Raw genomic sequence first — 18,748 nt, 5'->3', positions numbered from 1 at the left:
AATCTGTATCCGAAAATCCTTCAAGTGTTTGATGCGATTTGCCTCCGAGATGTAAAAGTCCTTGTACCTTTCAAGTACCTTACAACTCGCTTTGCCGCTACATAATCCTTTTCGGATGGTTCGCTGAACTTTCTTCCGAGTATTCCAACACATGCCTCAATATCAGGTCTAGCGCAATTTGCAATATACATTAGGCTGCCTACAATGCTCCTATACTGCGTACCTTTCAAGGTCGTACTAGGTTTTTTATCTCGGAAATAACCTTGATCCATTGGTGTCTTTGCCACTTAAGCGTCTGTTAGTCCAAGTTTTACAATCAATCCATCGATATGATTTTGAGCGCCAAGAATAAAAAAATCCTCAATATTTCGTGATACCTTAAGCCCTAGAAAGTTTTTAACTTCACCTAACATATTGATATCAAAATGGACTTTCAATTCCTTGTAGATACTCGTTATTTCACTTTCGTCTTTACAAACAATTAGCAAATCGTCTACATATACCACCAAATATGTTATTACGGCCTTGTTTTCACGTATAAAAAGACATGGATCTGCTTCACTTGCAATAAACCCTAGTTTTTCAACTACATTGCAAAGAGCTATATTCCAACATCTTGCCGACTGCTTCAGACCATATATGCTTTATCTTAGACGGGAAACTTTTCCTTCTTGACCAACTATTTCATAACCAACTGGTTGACGCATATATATTTCCTCATCTATATTACCGTGTAGATACGCTGTAGCTACATCAAGATGTTTTGCGTACAATTTATCTCTTCCAGCAATTGCTAGCAGTGTACGCACCGTAATGTATCGCGTCACAGGGGCAAAAGTTTCATCATAATCGGTACCGTGAACCTGGCTAAAACCCTGCGCTACTAACCGCGCTTTGAAACGAATTACTTCTCCTTTTTCATTTATTTTCCGCTTAAAAACCCAGCGGCTTCCAATAACTTTCTTACCAACCGGTAGTTCCACCAAATCCCATATGCCATTCTTGTTATGCGACTTGAGTTCGTCGTCCATAGCAGCCTTCCATGCTTTCGAATCCGCTGATTCAAAAACTTCTTCAACTGTAGTGTGCTCCTCCTGAACTGCTGCATCTACTAAACAAGCAAACCTAGCTGGCAGCTTGCCTTCAGTAGTTCGGGTTGACCTTCTCGTAACGCCTTCATCAGGAATTGCATCTTCCCAATAATCTTCCTCAGAATCCTGTTCACCAACAGATTCGTCGTTTGCCGCAAGGCCTTGGTTATCATCAACGACTGCAGGAAGTTCAGATTCTTCGCGCACAACATTGTCCATCACACGCCTTTCTAACGATATTAATACTTCACTCGATGACGATCGGGTTTCTTCACATGGCACCGCACCAAAACTGTTAAGAAATTTCACATACCGACTGATTATTATCTTTTTAGTCGTCACATCGATCAATCTATACGCCTTAGATTTCTCGCTATAGCCCATCAGCTTAAGTTTCTTTGCCTTTTGATCCAATTTTTCACGCTTTTGACTGGGTATATGGCAATACACATCGACACCAAACGGCCGAATATGTTTTAAATCCGGTTTCATACTATGCCAGCGTTCATAAGGTGTCACTGTTACGAACGCGTAACGCTCGTAACGCTCCGTCCCACAGACAGGAAATATTTTGTTATCTTCGGGCCTGCATTCAACTTCGGGCTAAGCCGGGGGTGGGGGCCAACGTGCGTTCGGCCACTATAAAAGCGAAAGCGCGATCATTTGAAGGCCTTTTTCCTGTACCCAGAATAAATAGAGTGAAGTTTTTAAAACGTGCCACAAGGCCGTTAACGAAAATCACCGTTTTTATTTCTTAAACCCCAACAGGAAAGAAGCAGGTTGCGTTCGCAACATTTTTTAAAAACTTCACAAGTTTACACCACCAACTCACAGCACGAGCCGACACCACTCCGTTTTCGTCAAGATGTCAACGACCGAAGCATTAGCGGGACTGACCAAAGGTCACAACGACGCCTTGAGTGCAACCGGTGCGGACGACGATAATGGGGCGTTTAGGACGTATGATGCTCAGCGGGTAAATTCGACGGAGGCAAACCTGTCCACCGAAGACGACTCGACCACCGTCGAACCAGCTGGAATCGCGCCTGCGCCAATCTACTTGGAACGGCAAATCATCGCGCTGGAGAGGAGGGAGCTCGAACTCGAGCGCAAAAGCATCGAGCTAGCGAAGCGCGAGCTAGAGCTTCAAAAAAGGATGCTGCATCCTAAACGCAGCGAACACGGTCAAGGTTCACCAACCGAGATCGAAAAGGCGGAGGACTGGCTGCAACGGACGGCGCAACTCAGGGCGATGACCGAGCTACACGACGCCGATGCATCGATCAGCCGTATCGCACAGCTGACGAGTGAACATGCACCGTTCACTAACACCACTCCACTGCCGCCATATTTGAGCCCGCCTACAGCACAGAATACCCTTAGGCGAAACCTAGAGCTTTTGGAAGAAAAGCACAAGCTGGAGGACAAGTTCGCGACGGAACGCGAACAGCTGTTTCGGAGATACGGTGCGCAGGGGGGAGAACATCTCACACACAACACACCTAATGGCACTTCCGCGACACCGAAGGCAAATTTCACCACGACCCCGCTAGAAGAAAGTCAACTCGCCGCGCGCAAAGTAGCCAGCAGGGAACTACCTAGTTTTTCCGGTACCGCCGAATTATGGCCGATATTTATCGCCAGCTACGAAAGCTCAACGGCCATTTGCGGCTATTCCGACGAGGAAAACTTGCTGCGACTGCAAAAGGCACTCAAGGGCAAGGCTCGCGAAGCCGTGCAACATTTAATTCTGTTCCCGGCCTGGCGGGCAACCCTACGATCTCAGCCCAGCGGGCATTGTTGCGCATCATTAGCTTGCAACGCTACACATTTTGGCTAATCTTTAGCTAATCCTCGAAAAAGATTAGCCAAAGATTAGCCAAATATGAATGAACGTTTCGTGACGTCACAATGACGGTTCAGCATTGTGACGTCACTACAGCGGGTGTTCATTCGCCCCTCACCCCCTTCCTCCTTTCTTTCATTCCCCACATTCGTTACGTCAATTCTTTCGACAATAATTTAACGACCGTGAAAATTTAAATTCAACGTTATTCTCGTTGAATAAATATTTATTTACAACTATATCAACTAGCAATGCTCTATCAGTAGCCATAAAAGCGGTTAAAAAGGTCATTCCACGAACATTATCGAGCACGATGATCTCTTGTTGACGTGGAAGCAACCATGGAATCCATAAAACTCTCTTCTCAACGGAGTGTATGAAGCAACGGGAAAAGGGCTATGGTATCAAGAGCAATAGTAACAGGAGGATCTATTGGTGGTCTTGAGAGAGATCGTTTCGGTAAATATATTGCTGATAGTTTACATTTTATGGATTCACACGGAACTTCCACCCTTCTTGACGGAGCATTTTCCTTTATTTTATAGATAAACAAATCGGCAGACGACAATTCTATTTGCGAATTGCCGTCTGCCCACTTTCCTTCGAAAAGCTCCGTCTTATGGTCAATCTGGATCCCAATCAAGATGAACGAAGGCAAAGAACTTTTCTTTGCCTCCAAAAATTTGATGACGCTGCCCTGGTGGGTCAAAAACCATTGATCTCTAAATTCGGGCAGCAAGGTAAAATCGGCTGTTACGTGTAATCCAACCCGATTTACCATCAACATTGGATAGTTTGGAGCACTATAACTGGCAGCCGTCTGGATAGAATCTCTGGCTTGCACCCTGGCTGCCACTTGCTCCACACACTTCGTGCCCGATTTAATACAGCGTTTGATAAACTGCAAGTGGTTTTCAAAACAATAAGCCGCAAAATTTTCAAGTTGTCCAAATTTTAAAACTTCTCCATACACGTGCTGGAGATTATGAACATTACTTGTCAAGTGGTAACGACCATACATCGTGCCGAACTCCTTTACAAACTTTTCTAGGAGCTTTTTCGCAAGCGGCCAATGTCGCTGATGTGCCGTGGATGCAAAACAGGTCACACCGCAGAAGTAGAGCAAGAAATGATTGTAAGCCTGTTCGTTCATGCAATCTTTCAAGACCACAACACTAATGTAATGCAGGAAGGACCGATATTCGGTTCCCTTCCAATTGCGGACTCCATTGAGGTGCCTCATGGGGCGATGCACCTCAGAAGGAAGCCGTGTATTTTCCATGAACTTAGACACAGCTTCCTTCTGGGGGTCTGACCATCGACCAAGGGTTGCAAATTTGCCATCCAGCATCCCTCGAAGAATTTTTCTGGTCACCCCCAAATCAATTAAATGGAGCCGATCGCCAACAACGACGTCTTCTATTAAATGGAAATTATTTATATCTTCTAGTGGTGTCCGCCAACTCTTACGATGGTCCTTGTCTACCTTAGCTCGAAAGCCCGCGTCCGTGCGCGGTGCAGAGTTCACGGAGTAAAATGACTTTATTCTCCGGTTTGATGTATTCCCCAACACAGGAACACTTTAAGCATCCATGCTTACCAGTATAACTGGTGACAGCTTTTAGATACGCCCGCGCCGGAGAATCGGCAACAATGGCGCGAAGTTTAAAATGCACCTGCTTGTCACCGAACTGCAAGCCTCTTTGCTGGAGATCGTTCACCTCCAACACTAGCGGCCGAAGATATTGTTCGATGTTCTCCGGCTTTGCTTGTCCCCCAAAAACACCGACAAGCATTACCGGAGCATCTACCAATTCTTCCACCTTTATAAGTATTGGCCACAGTTGTGTGTTTGAACTTTTAAAAAGGGGAAGCCCATCGATCGACACTTGTATGGAAAGAAGGTCATCTTTGGGTATGACATCTTTAAAATAATTTTTTAGGACCGTCTCTACCCCCTGATACCAAAATCGTCCTCCCAAGATCGATTTTACTTTTACCACGACTGGAGAGGATGATTTGGTAAGTGTCCGTGCATCTTTAGGAAGTTGCAATTTATAATCCTTCCTCAAGATCGCCAGAAGTTTTCCTCGAGACGAACGTGATACGAGTTCCAAGATTGCCCACCGTCTCAACGCCTCATGTCGGCTATAGCTATCTACATATCTAGCCAACCTAGTGCAATCCACTCTGATGTCATCATCATCATCATCAGATCCGTCAATAGATGTGTCCTCATGGCTCGAAATTGTTTCAGGTTCCTCCGTGGGTAAAATTAAGCTTCCACTACCAATAACCTCCACCCTGTTTTCAAAACTTATCTGGGGGTTGGCTTCAACAATGCCGCTTGTAGATGCCGCTTGTAAAAAAGCATCTTCATCTCGGGTTATACCTAAAACAGTTGAAGTATAGAATGAAATATTACATAACCCATCCCAGCTGCCCGGAGGCTTTAAAGCACTATAATACATTTTAATATTTTTATCTTTTACTTACCAACTCCTAGATCAGGCCATTTTATTTCAGACGCACTTATTCGTTGCCATTCAGCCCATTCTATTTCAGTGTCGTCCATTCGAGGTCGATGGCTAGGACCACTAGAAACTTCATCACCGTTCTTTCTTTTGCTTGACGAAGCTCTACCTAATTCCATCGCTTCCTCTTCAGGAGTCATATCTAAAACAATATTACTAATTATTAAAACTGCATCCAGATCCCGATCGTATATTTATACGTAACCAGCAGCAAGAGTACACCACATATGCTATTACCCGAAACATTACCAATGTTTCGGTAATATAATTTGTATTTTCACTTTCACTTACCAACGCCTAGATCTGCCCACGGTATAGTACTTGATCCACTTTGCTTGAATGCCTCCCACTCCATTTCTATTTCACGATCCATCACTTTAAATCACAACGATTAACAGCAAACAATTTAAAAAAACAATCGACACTGCTCAAGAAAAGCGATAAATCCTTATCAAAACAAAGTTGACACATCAAAACAAGCCATCCACGCGGATTTCATAAAAAAAAAATACTGCTCGGTTGATAAGAAAACAAAGCAAGAACTTCATGACCCACCGTTCTTGCGGTTTTTTTAGCGTTGAGTTTGATCAAGGCATATGAGAAGGAAGGTGTGAGAGAAGGAAGAACTTCATGACCCACCGTTCATGACCCACCGAAACGTTCTTGCGGTTTTTTTTATCGTTGGTTTTGATCAAGGCATACGAGAAGGAAGGTGTATGAGAAGGAAGGCGTATGAGAACTGTACGTGCAATGGGCAAACGAACCCAGTCACTTGAACACGCGGGTTTTGGATACTAAATTGGATATTACACATAGAAAAATTGGATATCCAATTGAGCCCCTAAACAATCGCCAAATTCAAGATTTTTGGGTGTCGCGGTCGAAGCGCGCCGCGTTATACACACACATGAGCACTTGCCATCACCCGATTTTTGCGGTGTTGCGGTGTGTTTAGGGTGATGCCGGATTGATGACGTCACAAACGCGTTGCATAAAAAAAAAATCGGTGTCGTATTTGTTTTGCCCGTGTTCTTTCTCTCTTCTATTATTTCTCCTGCTTTGTTCTTTAGCTCCGTGCTCCGTGCTGACTCAGAGAGTGTAGACAGCTGTCTGCTTCTCGTTTGCTTTTACACGCGCGGGTATATCGTGCCTGTGGGCCTGTGGCGGTGGCGTGAAAGGAAGCGTCATATCATATTATTCTAATTGAAGAGCTAACTTTTTACGGTGCAATTGTTCCTGAAAGAAGGCAAGTAAGAATTGATTATCGTTATTTGATGGTTTATATTTACCCATGGAACGAAGTGTTTTCCAGTTGTGCTATCGGCTGCTCTTCTGCATGACCAGTTGGTGATTCAATATAAATAACGAAATGTTTGAATGTAAGTATAATTCAGTTTACACCTTAAAGTGCTACGCAATCTACTATCTAATAATTTTTCGAATCTAGTGCCATTACATCGATTCGTGTTTTCTTTTCCGCTTTGTGTAAAAAGTTCTCCACATTTAAATTGACAATAATTTTACTAGAGCCAAAGTTTAAAAATTTTCGCTATGCAGAACGAAAGAACGGTCGTTCTCAAATCCATCAACCAATTCGGATTTGTCTCAGGTCGTTGACTTGTATCAGCTGATACCAGTGCATCCTGATGCATCCTCAATAACTTGTCTAGATACCAGATAGTAGAGTGAGAACGACTGCTCCTTACTCTCTCATCCTTATCAGGAGTTTCCCTCTAGCGGCAATTTGTTCGACTGGTCAACTGCCATCGAACCATTCGTGATCGATCTAGCAGCATCCAAGATCGATTAAGTTACATTATTAGGTTTTCATTATTATTTATTTATTCAAACCTTGCTCTTCATTTCCATCATCATCACCATCAAACTATGCTGAAGCAATGGATCCAAAAGCAATGGAGTTATTTGTGTTTCTTTTTAATATTTGTTTGTTTTACAGCCGTGTAAATTAATGAGCAGAATGTCATTGTTAAGCAGAATTACAAATCATTTGCTTTAGCTACCTACACCTTGTGCTCTACACTAGAGAAGTTCACTAAACTAGAAAATCACAATAGAGAACTTCGACTTCAAAATGAGAGGCTCGAAGCCAAACTGGATTTAGTTCTGCGCAACTTTGCGACTACGAATGTCACTTTGGACACGATGGTGGCAGTAAGTCAGCCTAGAGAAGGCCTCATCCGTAAGGATACGGATTTTGAATTTTCTCCTGTATCTAGCACAGGAGAACTTTTGAAGCTTGAAGGTGACCTAAAAAACGTTCAATACAAAAGAAAACTTTTGGCTTGGTTGCAAAGTCAAGTCACGCGCGCAGAACCTTCCAATCGTATGCACGATTCTATTGATATTATTTTTGCTAAGCCATTTTTTGCCAGTTTTAATTGGTCGGGTATCAGTAGGACACCTGGGCAAGCAACGACAGGTTTAATTAATTTTAAAGAGGTAGAGTATTTTTAAGGAAATAGGCAGTAACGAGCATTAAAATAGTAGCTGACAAACATGTTGGTAGCTCTTTGATGAAGAAACTGCAACATGCTGCAGCCAGAGTGCATATAAAAGATAACAAGAGGACATCATGTCATACTAATAGAACTCGATTCTAAATAATCCGTTAATTTCGGATCTTCGGAATGAATGGATCTCTCTGCTTGATGCTCTTGTGGTTCAGATGGCATATCGGTGCTATCCGAAGGATTAACGGCATTTAATTGTTGTGACACTGGAAAATAAAGCTTTAACACTAATTCAATATTACTAAATCATTATTTTCATTCATTCAATCCACTTGATCCTGCTTCTTCATCGACTGGTAAATCCATCTTTAGTGAAATTGCCAGTTTTTTTCATTCTATCAAGATCGGACATGTTGGCACAATTCAACGTATAATTTTGCACTTTATAAACACTGGAAAACTTTGTTCACTTGTAATCAACGCAACTATGATTTAATTCTACCGCAAGTGATAACTAAAATCGTAGTAAACAAATGCAATGTGACGTCACTTCATAGTTTTGGCGCGAAGCCAAATGATGAGCAAAAGAGAAAATAAGCGCAAAAAAGACAGAAAGCGATTTAAAACGACAGACGCAGGGCAACGACCGCGGGGCATGAAGAATGGAGGAAACGAACCATGCAAGTTCGTGGGACCCAAAGGGGAGATGCGTGATGCGGGGAGTAAATTCATGCATGGCTCACGCATACACTCGCAGCTCGGTGCCGCGGCAGAAAGTGGTTGCATACCCTTGTGCGAGTGGAAGCAAGAGAGAAAGTGCAGATTTGGAGTGAGAGGTCCGAACAGTATCCGATTTTTGCGATTGGGAAGTGGGGTGATGACGTCATGACGTTGCGCTACTCGACGCTGTAGTGCACAATTGTGGACTCCAGCGGGGGTGCATTGAGGAAAATTCATTTTTTGAGTGAATTTTTAGAGAATGTTGTGCAACAATGCCCGCTGGGAGTTCGGCCGACCGGCGATGATCATCGAATCGATGATCACAAAAATACGCAACATGCCCACGCCGAAATAAAACCGCCCCGACCTCCTGACGAACTTCGGCGTGGTGGTGAGGAACATGTGTGCCACCATCGAGGTGAGCGGCCTGCTCGACTACATGTGCAACATTGCACTGCCCCTAGCGGCAGAAATGTGTAGCATCGCGTGAAAAGTGTAGTGCGGCGGTCTTCACTAGCCCGTACTTGTATCTTCCCTGACCGGATCCGATCGGACCAGAAGACCGTCTGAGTTACCCTCGTGGGCGGTTTGCGCATGCGCATGGGTCAGTAATGGCGGCCCCCGAGTACCCTGCATAGTGGTGGTCATCATGCAAAAATAAGTCCCCCAGTTCCACAAAACATTTGCATTCGCAATTTTTTATCTTTATTACAAATTACCGATGGCTCTATACACTTTCATTAACATTAAAAATTACCTTGTCTTGTAATAGTCCTATACTTAAACAATAAACCTTATCCGCACTACTTATTCACGTTTCCACGGTACGCCTCCGGACCCACATCGGACAAGCGGCATTCCAAAGAAACTCCTGAATAAAGATAATCTGCAAATAAAAGTTGATAGAAACACTTTTTATTGATATTCATGCACGCCATATGATAAAATACTTATCTTCTTTGGTTTTTTAACGAGGAATTCTGCGAGATCGGATCGCACGAGAACAGCAGCAGTACCTCCATGCGGAAGAGTAACGATGTAAACAACACGATGTAAAATCGAGCAAATACGTCGTGTTCGGGCTGAATATGAGCCGCAAAGCAAGCCCACGCACAATTTCTTCACTCTTATCGATAAAGATCACCAAATAACACGGAAAACACCACTAATTTACGCACTTTATTTACACTGCGCTCGGCGCACTCCAAGCCGGTCCCGGCGGCTGCCATCACTGAACGCTCCCCTGACAGCTTGACTGTGAGCGTGGGTTTGAGACTATGGTGGTCAAAAATAAGTGTGATCGTTGAACAAAAATCGCGTGTGGCGAAAGTTTATCGGTCCTAAAATTGTTTTAATTTGATAATGTTTTTTTTGTACGGGGTTGAGGTTCCGCCTATTCAACAATTGCATGAAAAATCGGTGATAAAAATAATTTATCCACCCGCAATAAACTTTGTCCACAGGACAACCAAATCCCACAATAATGTAGGCGGTTTCGCTTGGCATTGAGTGATTGAAAATCTGGTCGAAGTGTGAATTTGATTTTCATTGTTATTTTCAAATACATGGACATAAATCATATTGAAAAATGATGGAATCGAACGCATAATCTCTTTTCTATGTTTATTTCCGCTGTAAAATGTGCTGAAATCATTTGACGTGCATTATGGACATGCTTTTTAACTTTTTTATTCTGTATAGTTACGTACAAAAGTACAAATACGTTTGGAATTTGACAAATTTGTTGATCATTAATCAAATCGACGTTATTTATTTAAGTTTTGCAAAAATGAAAACGGTTTGAAAAATTGACTAAGTCCCAAAAGAGCGAGTACGAAAATTCGGGGTCGAAGGTGGGAGTAGGATGGCCTGCTGATTGTAGCAATTGACCGTTGACGATGTTGCACATCGTTTGAAAAGTGTGGGCCAATGAGGGGTGGAAACGGGTGGAGACGGGAGAGACGTAGACGTGACATGGAATTTTGAGTTACCGCTGCCCGCAGGGGCTGCAGGAGCTTGTCGGGAAGTTGCCGCCTTCCACATTTTACCAATGGGCTTGGTACACCCGAAACTCACACAACACAACACTACGAGATTTCGGTCACTGGATCGGGGAGCTTGCGGACAGCATAGGAGCCCTGCCCGTCGCATACACACCATCGGCCCCAAACACGACGCGACCCGACCGACCCCGCGCAGAACAACACTCGACGCGACGGACGAACGCGTTTGTGAACGTGCACGTAACGGAGACGCAGGACGATGCAACACGTAGCAGCGTCAAAGTGTGCGTACCCAACTGGCAGATTTTGTCTTGTTATCATATTGTTACCATGTTGTTAGTTAATTTTCGGGGCGGATAACAAGACAAAGTGTTGCACCAAAAAAGGGGTGGGGGAGCAACATTAAACCGGTTATTTTGTGGTGGTGTTAGTGCCAAACAGGGGGTTATGATGGTGTGCGTGTTATTTCACCAGATTGGCATGCACACATTTATATAATTCGTTTCGGATATCAAATGAGAAAACAGTGTTGTGTTCTGCGCAATCCGTCGACGCGGAAATTTATATTCTTCATTAAATTTGGACTCCACTTCTACACTCTGCTCTCCCGGAACACTAAATGCGGCTTCTTCCTCCGGTGTTATTTCTGTTGAACGAAACAAACAAAGGAAATGAATTAACGAATCGCTGTTATAAACGGTCATGATGTTGCTCTATCACACTGTTTACTTACCGATTCCATGATGCTTCTAAACGATCAAACTTCTCATCCGTTTTACGGACCAGATCGTTCATGAGCTGACGCCGTCGCGGACTTGTTGATGGATGCACTTTTTCTTCTATAAGTTTCCCATTGGGCACCATGAACTTTGGAAAAACACTTTACACTTTTCAACACGACTGTTCTGGCGCTGGATGTTTCGAAGACTGAAAACTTCACCGCGTCGCTATTGGCAGTTGGTGCGTGATGGCATTCATACAAACGTACTTTTTATTCTGTACATGATTGACCGACATAAAGTGCACGAACACATTTGTGTGTCGCTGTGCAGTGTGGGAATGGTACACGATCGGTTCCGCTATTGCAATGTGTCAGCCTGAAAGGGAAGATGTGAAAGGGCAGATGTGACTTCTCCCCTAGCACACCGGTTCATCATTAGAACGAGAAGGAAGACAAAGTGTGCAAGAGAAAGCTGACAGTTCTGGACTCGCGGGGGTAGGAATCTGCGGAAACGGGGCAATGTTGCATGTCGCAGTCAGTTGGGTAGCATCCCGAGTAACAAAAATACGCATGTTGCACTATCAAAAGACCCGACAAACAAAGTTGCGCGACGACGGGTTTAGGTGCAACTTTTTCCATACAAAACGCCCGGGTGATGAAAGTGCTACCCCAGTGCTCCTCTCCGCGAGTCTATACTTGCAAGCGGTAGCACAACATCGCGAACAAAACACCGCGACGAAGCGATGCATCAGGAGGAATTTCCCCATCCCACCCCTGATGGACCCATACTTGCAGATAGAACTGCAACACGGACAGGTTCGGACCAAGGCGTGTTAAACAGGGTAGGTTTGGTAAATGACGTTAAACATTTCAAACCATAAAAACCCTGAAGTTGAATCGGAGAATTGATTCATATCAAAATTTAACCATGGCTACGATGAAGGCTCTTAAAAAATGAGTTATATTAAATACCAGTGAAATCAGTTTTCTTAACTGTCAGTGTGAGCGATACGCCCTACCGAGTATTAACAACGCTATCTTTCTGTTGGAAACGTTTTAAAAAACGCGGTACTTTATTGGCGTATGATCACTGAGTAGAAAGGCCGCTTTCGTTGGCGCGCTTGCTTTTATCCTCTCCTGTATCGCGATGGCCGTTTCGCGATGGCTGGTTTATTTTCAAAATGCCCATCGGGGCCATCATGCGCGCATCTTGATCGGGCGAAATTTCGCCCATCCAAGGTTCTTAATATTTTCTTAATTGGCCTCGCTTACTTTCTAAACCCTGCCTGTCACTATCTGTTGTTGTTTACTAATAACACTACCGCGTGGATTCCTATCTAGTTTTAGTTACAGCCGCATCTAGTTTTAGTTACAGAGTTGTCGGCCAGTGTTACTTTGTAACATTCTCCCCACCGGTATGTCACGTGAAGTGGCCTACCCCTGTTTCTGGCCGACATCTAACACCGCGATATTGACGGCCGGCCGTTCGATTATTCCGCTCAAAGTTTTAACTTGCACGCGTCGTACTTGCCCATCCGCGGATCGGTATGTTTTTATCACGTGCCCCCGTGGCCAGCAGTTCCGAGGGTTGTTTGTATCCGCTACGAGGACCAAGTCTCCCTCCTCAATTGGTTTAGTGGATTTGTGCCATTTAGTCCTCCTCGTCAGATGGGGTAAGTACTCGGTGACCCATCTTTTCCAGAAAAGATCTGCGAATTGTTGTGCTGACTTCCATGACCTCCGGAGCGACGGCGGTGAGTCGTCAAATGGCACTGCTGGTTTACTACCGTTGGAGCTCCCTAAAATGAAGTGATTGGGAGTTAGTGGGGCTTCGGCTTCATCCTCAACTGGTACGTCTGTCAACGGTCGCGAGTTAACAATCAACTCCACTTCACTCAAACTAGCTCGTAGCAGCTCGTCGGACGGGTTATGTGGAAGGGCCAGTTTGGTAAGCGTTTTCTTAATAGATTGTACCAGTCGTTCCCATGATCCTCCGAAATGTGGCGCAGCAGGTGGATTAAAAATCCATTTCGTTGTAGGTTGGACGAATTCTGTCATCAGGCGCTCTTGATCCACTGCTGCCATCGCTTCCCGTAGCTCGCGTGAGGCTCCTACGAAGTTTGTGCCTCGATCACTGATGAACTCGAGGCATTCCCTTCCTCGTGATAAAGTTGCGGATCGCAAATATGCAGGAATCTGTAGAGAGGCTATGTGCGATTTCGATGTGGATCCCTCGCGTTGTCAGGCACGTAAATATGACTCCCCACCGTTTTTCAGCTCTTCTCCCCACTGAGACTAGCATCGGACCGAAGTAGTCAATTCCGGTGTACGAGAACGGTCGCTGAAATGCTGCTAGTCGCTGGGGCGGCAGATTTCCCATTGCGGGGTTTTGAGGGAGCGCACACCTTACCTTGCAGTATTGGCATCGGTGCCTTACCTGGTTGTACGTGGCCTTGAGCTGCGGGATGTGATACTTAAGGCGGACCTCATTGACGACTGTTTGGTGATTGGCGTGCTTGTACTTGCTGTGGTAACTGTTAATCAGCAGTTCAGTGACGTAGTGCCGTCGGGGGAGAATTATGGGGCGCTTGGTATCCTCGCCGACCCATACACATTTCTCGATCCTGCCTTTGATGCGTAGCACTCCATTCACATCCAGCATCGGGCTTAGCTTATACAGCGGGCTCGATTTCTGCAGTGGTCGCTTCCAAGGGTGCTTCACACATTCTTTACTGCTGAGTACATGTATGTCGTCGGCATACTCAGATCTTTGTACATCTCGATAAATTGCGTTTTCTGCACGCTCCAGCTCTTCATGCGTCAGGCTATCAAGTTGTTTATGCTCTTTGGCTATGCCCTTCCTGCAATTTCCCAAAAAGCGGTATACATAAGCTACCGCCCTTAGTAGCCGTTGCCACTTTGAGAATCTGGTGAACTCGATATTTGGCGTCGTGACCGTGTGATGTAGCAGGCTATGTCGAATCTCCTCGCTTGTCTCTCCGAGTTTTTGTTCGACTATGGGCCACTGATCCTTTGGTTCCCATAGGAAATCAGGCCCACGGAACCACCTACTCGATGGGCTGAGGTCTGGTGGCTTTTGCCATTTTGTTCCTTCATCCGCTACGTTGAGCCGTGTAGATAGCCAGTTCCACTCTTCCGGGTTTGTAGTATCTAGTAGCTCACTGACCCTAACTGCCACGAACTGGCTGTATCGGCGATGGTCGGATAGCAACCAACTCATAACGGTGCGCGAATCCGTCCAGAGGAATCGGTGAGTTATAGCAATTCGTGCTGATAACGCGAAGGTCGTGAGTTCGTTCCTCTCTGGAGCCACCAAATGTATCGTCTCTGCTAAGCGGGCACCTATGACTGCGGCCTGAAGTTCGAGTCGTGGGATGGAAACGAACGTAATAGGGGCCACCTTCGTCTTTGAGCCTACTAGGGCGCACTCGATCACACCGTTTTCCTCGAATCGTAGGTAGGCGACGGCTGATGCCCCATTTTCACTGGCGTCGCAGAACATGTGGAGCTCTACTCTTTCTGAGTTGGCCGTCGTCTTACTCCGATAACACCTTGGGACGCTGACTCTTTGAACATTGGGCAACGCGGTTACCCAGATTTGCCACTTAACGGCGAGGTGTCCGATAGCCTCGTCATCCCATGGGCTCTTAGCGCGCCAAAACTCCTGTAGAAGTATCTTCAGATACATGAGGAAGTTTCCTATTAGCCCCAAGGGATCATAAATTGCCATAAGCGTTTATAGTACGATCCTCTTCGTAGGTGCTCGCTCACCAAGCAGCACTCGTGGATCGCATCTCGGGGATATTTTAAACGTGAACACGTCCGTCGCTGTGTTCCACCACATTCCAAGATCCTTTTCCGTTGACATTTCGCTCTCGACAGGAATGTCCACTCCGTTGTTCTCGTTGCCATTCAATAACATTTTCACCGTGGTGGAATTGGACAGCCAATTCCGTATCTCAAACCCGCCTTGGGAGTGTATATACTGGACGTCACGGGCTAGATTTATGGCTTCTTGCTCTGTTTCTACGCTCGCGAGCATGTCGTCCACGTAATGCTCGTACTTTATACACTCCACAGCTTTGGGTAGTGTAGCCTCGAACCTTTCCGCATTTACGTTCTTGACGTAGTGCGCGGTGCTGGGTGAACACGCGGCACCGAATGTCATCACTTGTAGTACGTAATGCTGTGGGTCGCTACCGAGTTTCCCGTCGTTCCATAAGAACATTTGACTGCGCTGGTCGCGAGGGTTCATGTCTACCTGGAAGAACATCTCGCGGATATCTCCCGTCACTGCCACCTTGTACTCTCTGAACTTAAACAGGACCATGAGTAGACTCACCAATTGGTCCGGGCCGGTGAGTAGCATGGAGTTTAGGCTTACTCCGTTCGCCTTTGCCACCGCATCGAACACTACTCGAATCTTCCCAGGCTTATTCGGATTGGTCACCGGGAAGATCGGCAGGTACCAGTCGTTTGGCGTTCGAGTAACCTGCTCTTCGGGAGTGAGCTTTCTGACGTACCCTTTCTGCTCGTACTCCACGATCTTGTTTTGCATTGCTTTAGCCAGGTCGGGATCTCTTCGCAATTTTCTTTCGAGACACTCGTGTCGCTTTAGGGCCATTGCTCGGCTATCAGGCAACTTAACATCCTCGTACTTCCACAGCAGACCAGCCTCGTAGCGATTATCCTTTAAGTGAACGCTGGTTCCAAGCAACATCAGCGCGCGTTCCTCATCCCGCGAACGTAAACTTGTAGTCGGTCGATATATCCCAAGTGACTCTAGCGTAAAGTAGTGTTTCAATGCCATGTTTATTATATCATCTCTTTCTTTGTTGCACGGACAGATGTGGGCATTTACCGATGCCATCTTTACCTCTTTAGAGCCGGGCTGTTTGTATGGCCCATACAACACCCAACCGAGACGAGTTTTTGAAGCGGCTGGTTCGTTCGGCTCTCGTTCCACGGTTCTCAGCGCCTGTCCAACGAAAATGTTGTCGACCCCAATAAGGATTCGTGGAGCCTTGGCGGTTCCACGCAGCGGAAGTCCCTTGAGGTACTCGTACTCCTCGCTTATGACCGAGGGCGCAACCGACTGCTTCCTCAGACTTAAGCTGGCAACGGTGTGTACTGAGTGAAGGTCGAAAATTGCGGAACTTTCAACTCCGGAGATTTTCAGTGACACTTCAACCGATTGCTCCTCTCGACGTCCCTGGTTTCCCGTCCAGGAGATACAGAGCGGACGGGGTTGTCCGACAAGACCCAGCTCTTCCACCAACGAGTGGTCCATAAAGGTCGCCGTCGAACCGTCATCCAACAGTGCGAGCGTATTGATGGTTCTGCCCTTTCCGTGTAGCGTCACCGGGATGTATTTGAGGAGCACACCATCATACGGACCAACGTGGAGGTTGCAGCTCATCGTTTTCTCGGCGGCTCTTCCTGACTGGCGTTCTCGTACAAAATCCTCGTCGTGGAGCAGCTTGTTGTGCCGTCGGTTACACCCGTTCACACCGCACAACACATCCACACGACAGAAACGCGGATGTTTCTTCAGGCAGGTTCTGCACACGGCGTGGGTCTTGATGTACCGCCATCTCGAATTGACGTCCATGCCGAGAAATTTGCCGCACTCTGCCAGACTGGAACATTTCCCTGAACACACGGAACAGGGTTCCCCATGATTCACGGTGACGGACTCTGCAGACTGACCTGAGTCATGGACGTTTACGTTAGCGTACTTACGCGGGTGGCCTGAGCGACCACCACCTTCGCGTTGTAAGTCCCGGGAGATTGGCTTAACAACCTGGCAAGCTGCGCTGACTAGCTCCTTCATCCAATCGTTGAAGGCCAACAATGTTGCCCCCCCGTTGATGTTCCGTTGGTAAAAGCAGTTCAGCCTCACCGTCGGTGGCAGCTTCTCCACCAGCTCGTTCAACAGCGATCCTCCGCTGAGATACTCCTGTAGACCGCAGCTCTTCATCGCCGCACACAGGTTCCTGACCGCGACACCGTAATCGACCAGGGTGTCAAATCGGTCGTCCTTTGGTGGTGGCATCCGTCGAATTTTGGTCATCAACGACTCCACAATGAGCTCCGGGCGGCCATAGCACTCTGTCAGGATGTCGATTGCCTCCGGTACGCTTGACGGATGGTATAAGCAACTTTCCACGGCGTCCCGTGCCTTCCCCTTAAGGCACTGCTGAAGTCGAAGTAAGTTCTCCTCGTTGGTGTACCCGCAGATGGCCGTAGAGTGTTTATAATTGGCAATAAACACCGACCACTCCTGCGGATCCCCGGAGAACGTTGGCAACTCTCGGCTCGTGCACTTTCTTGCCGAAAGTTGGCTTTGGTTCAGCAGCTCGAAGCTTTCGGAGTGGCTTCCGTTCACTGCTGGTTCTGGCTGCCTTGCAGTGACGCGCGTAGGCTGCCGGAGTGAGGCGTGAAGTAGGCGTCGTTTTTCCTCCTGCCGACGCTTTTCGCACTCCTCAATGACGCGCAATTTTTCTTCGAGCATTCGTTGCTCACACTGCTCGCCGATCCGTTTGAATTCCGCTTCCAGCGCTGCATCGGAGTGTGCGGCTGGAGCACTTAAACCGCGATGGCGGATCTGTTCGTGATGGCGCACTTTCTCCAGTATGCCGCCATGCTCGCCTGGCGCGCTTCGCGCGCTTGCATCTTTACATTCAACGTCCATCGCTCTGTATTCGTCGTCGAGCTCATCTGCGATAGACGACGCTGAGTCAATGACGATGTCGCCAAGCTCCTTCATCACGGCCGCTAGCTCACGCTTGGCGTACCGAGGATCCTGATGATACCATGAAAAACGCCCTTTTCATAGCGCAACATGGATATTCTTGTTACTCGGAGAGTGCTTTTCATGGTACCATCAGAGTTGATGGAACCCGTGAAATATGTAGGTTGCGTGACAAAAACGACGTGACGCGATGTTTTTTATACAATGCGCGGTGTTTTTGTGTGGTATGCGATGTTTCGTTAAAGTTGTGTACAATTCTCATTCAAGACAATGTTTGGTTGTGTTAGTGGAAACGTCTCGTTTATTTCAGCAATAAACATACAGTCAGACAGAGCAAGTAAGCGTACGCGTACAGTACCGGCATGAGGCGGGTAGAAAAACCAACGAGCCGGGTTAAATCATTCGGACTAAAATTCTTACTCAAGTGGCTGTGTTTTAAAAAAGTGAATAATAAAAACGATGAATTCTCGGGTGTTGAAAGAAAACGGACAGATCCCGCCGTTGAAGTCCTCGAAAAGTGGTGCACCTCGTCCAAGTAGCTAAAATATGACGGATAAATCAGAAAAGAAAGTGTTATTGCGGTTTCA

The 18,748-nt window shown here is 46.2% G+C and overlaps 1 protein-coding gene and 1 pseudogene across 1 annotated transcript; both read right to left on the bottom strand.

Annotated features, from left to right (window-relative positions):
• Positions 1 to 3,178: 3,178 nt before the first annotated feature.
• Positions 3,179 to 5,611, bottom strand: LOC131292090 (uncharacterized; annotated as a pseudogene).
• A 3,862-nt stretch (positions 5,612 to 9,473) lies between these two features.
• On the bottom strand, positions 9,474 to 18,176 carry LOC131292089 (uncharacterized). The gene is made up of 4 exons (XM_058320777.1): positions 15,179 to 18,176; positions 14,794 to 15,106; positions 13,824 to 14,247; positions 9,474 to 9,548 (listed from the first exon to the last, which is right to left on the bottom strand). Exons 1-4 carry the CDS (start codon positions 18,174 to 18,176, stop codon positions 9,474 to 9,476), a joined length of 3,810 nt encoding a protein of 1,269 aa, XP_058176760.1.
• Between the last annotated feature and the right edge of the window lie 572 nt (positions 18,177 to 18,748).

The sequence above is a fragment of the Anopheles ziemanni genome (genome assembly GCF_943734765.1).
Source record: "Anopheles ziemanni chromosome X unlocalized genomic scaffold, idAnoZiCoDA_A2_x.2 X_unloc_3, whole genome shotgun sequence".
NCBI classification, from domain to species: domain Eukaryota; kingdom Metazoa; phylum Arthropoda; class Insecta; order Diptera; family Culicidae; genus Anopheles; species Anopheles ziemanni.
The sequence above is the reverse complement of the archived record's forward strand: the minus strand, read 5'-3'. Positions and strand labels throughout refer to the sequence as shown.

Excerpts from the sequence above, each read along its gene's own strand:
- LOC131292089 (XM_058320777.1), bottom strand. The coding sequence starts at position 18,176 with ATGAAGGAGCTTGGCGACATCGTCATTGACTCAGCGTCGTCTATCGCA. Across the intron at positions 15,107-15,178 it reads CGATCCACGAGTGCTGCTTG|GAAACTTCCTCATGTATCTG; the intron begins GTGAGCGAGCAC and ends TGGGGCTAATAG. Across the intron at positions 14,248-14,793 it reads ACGAAGGTGGCCCCTATTAC|GAAGGGCATAGCCAAAGAGC; the intron begins GTTCGTTTCCAT and ends GGGAAATTGCAG.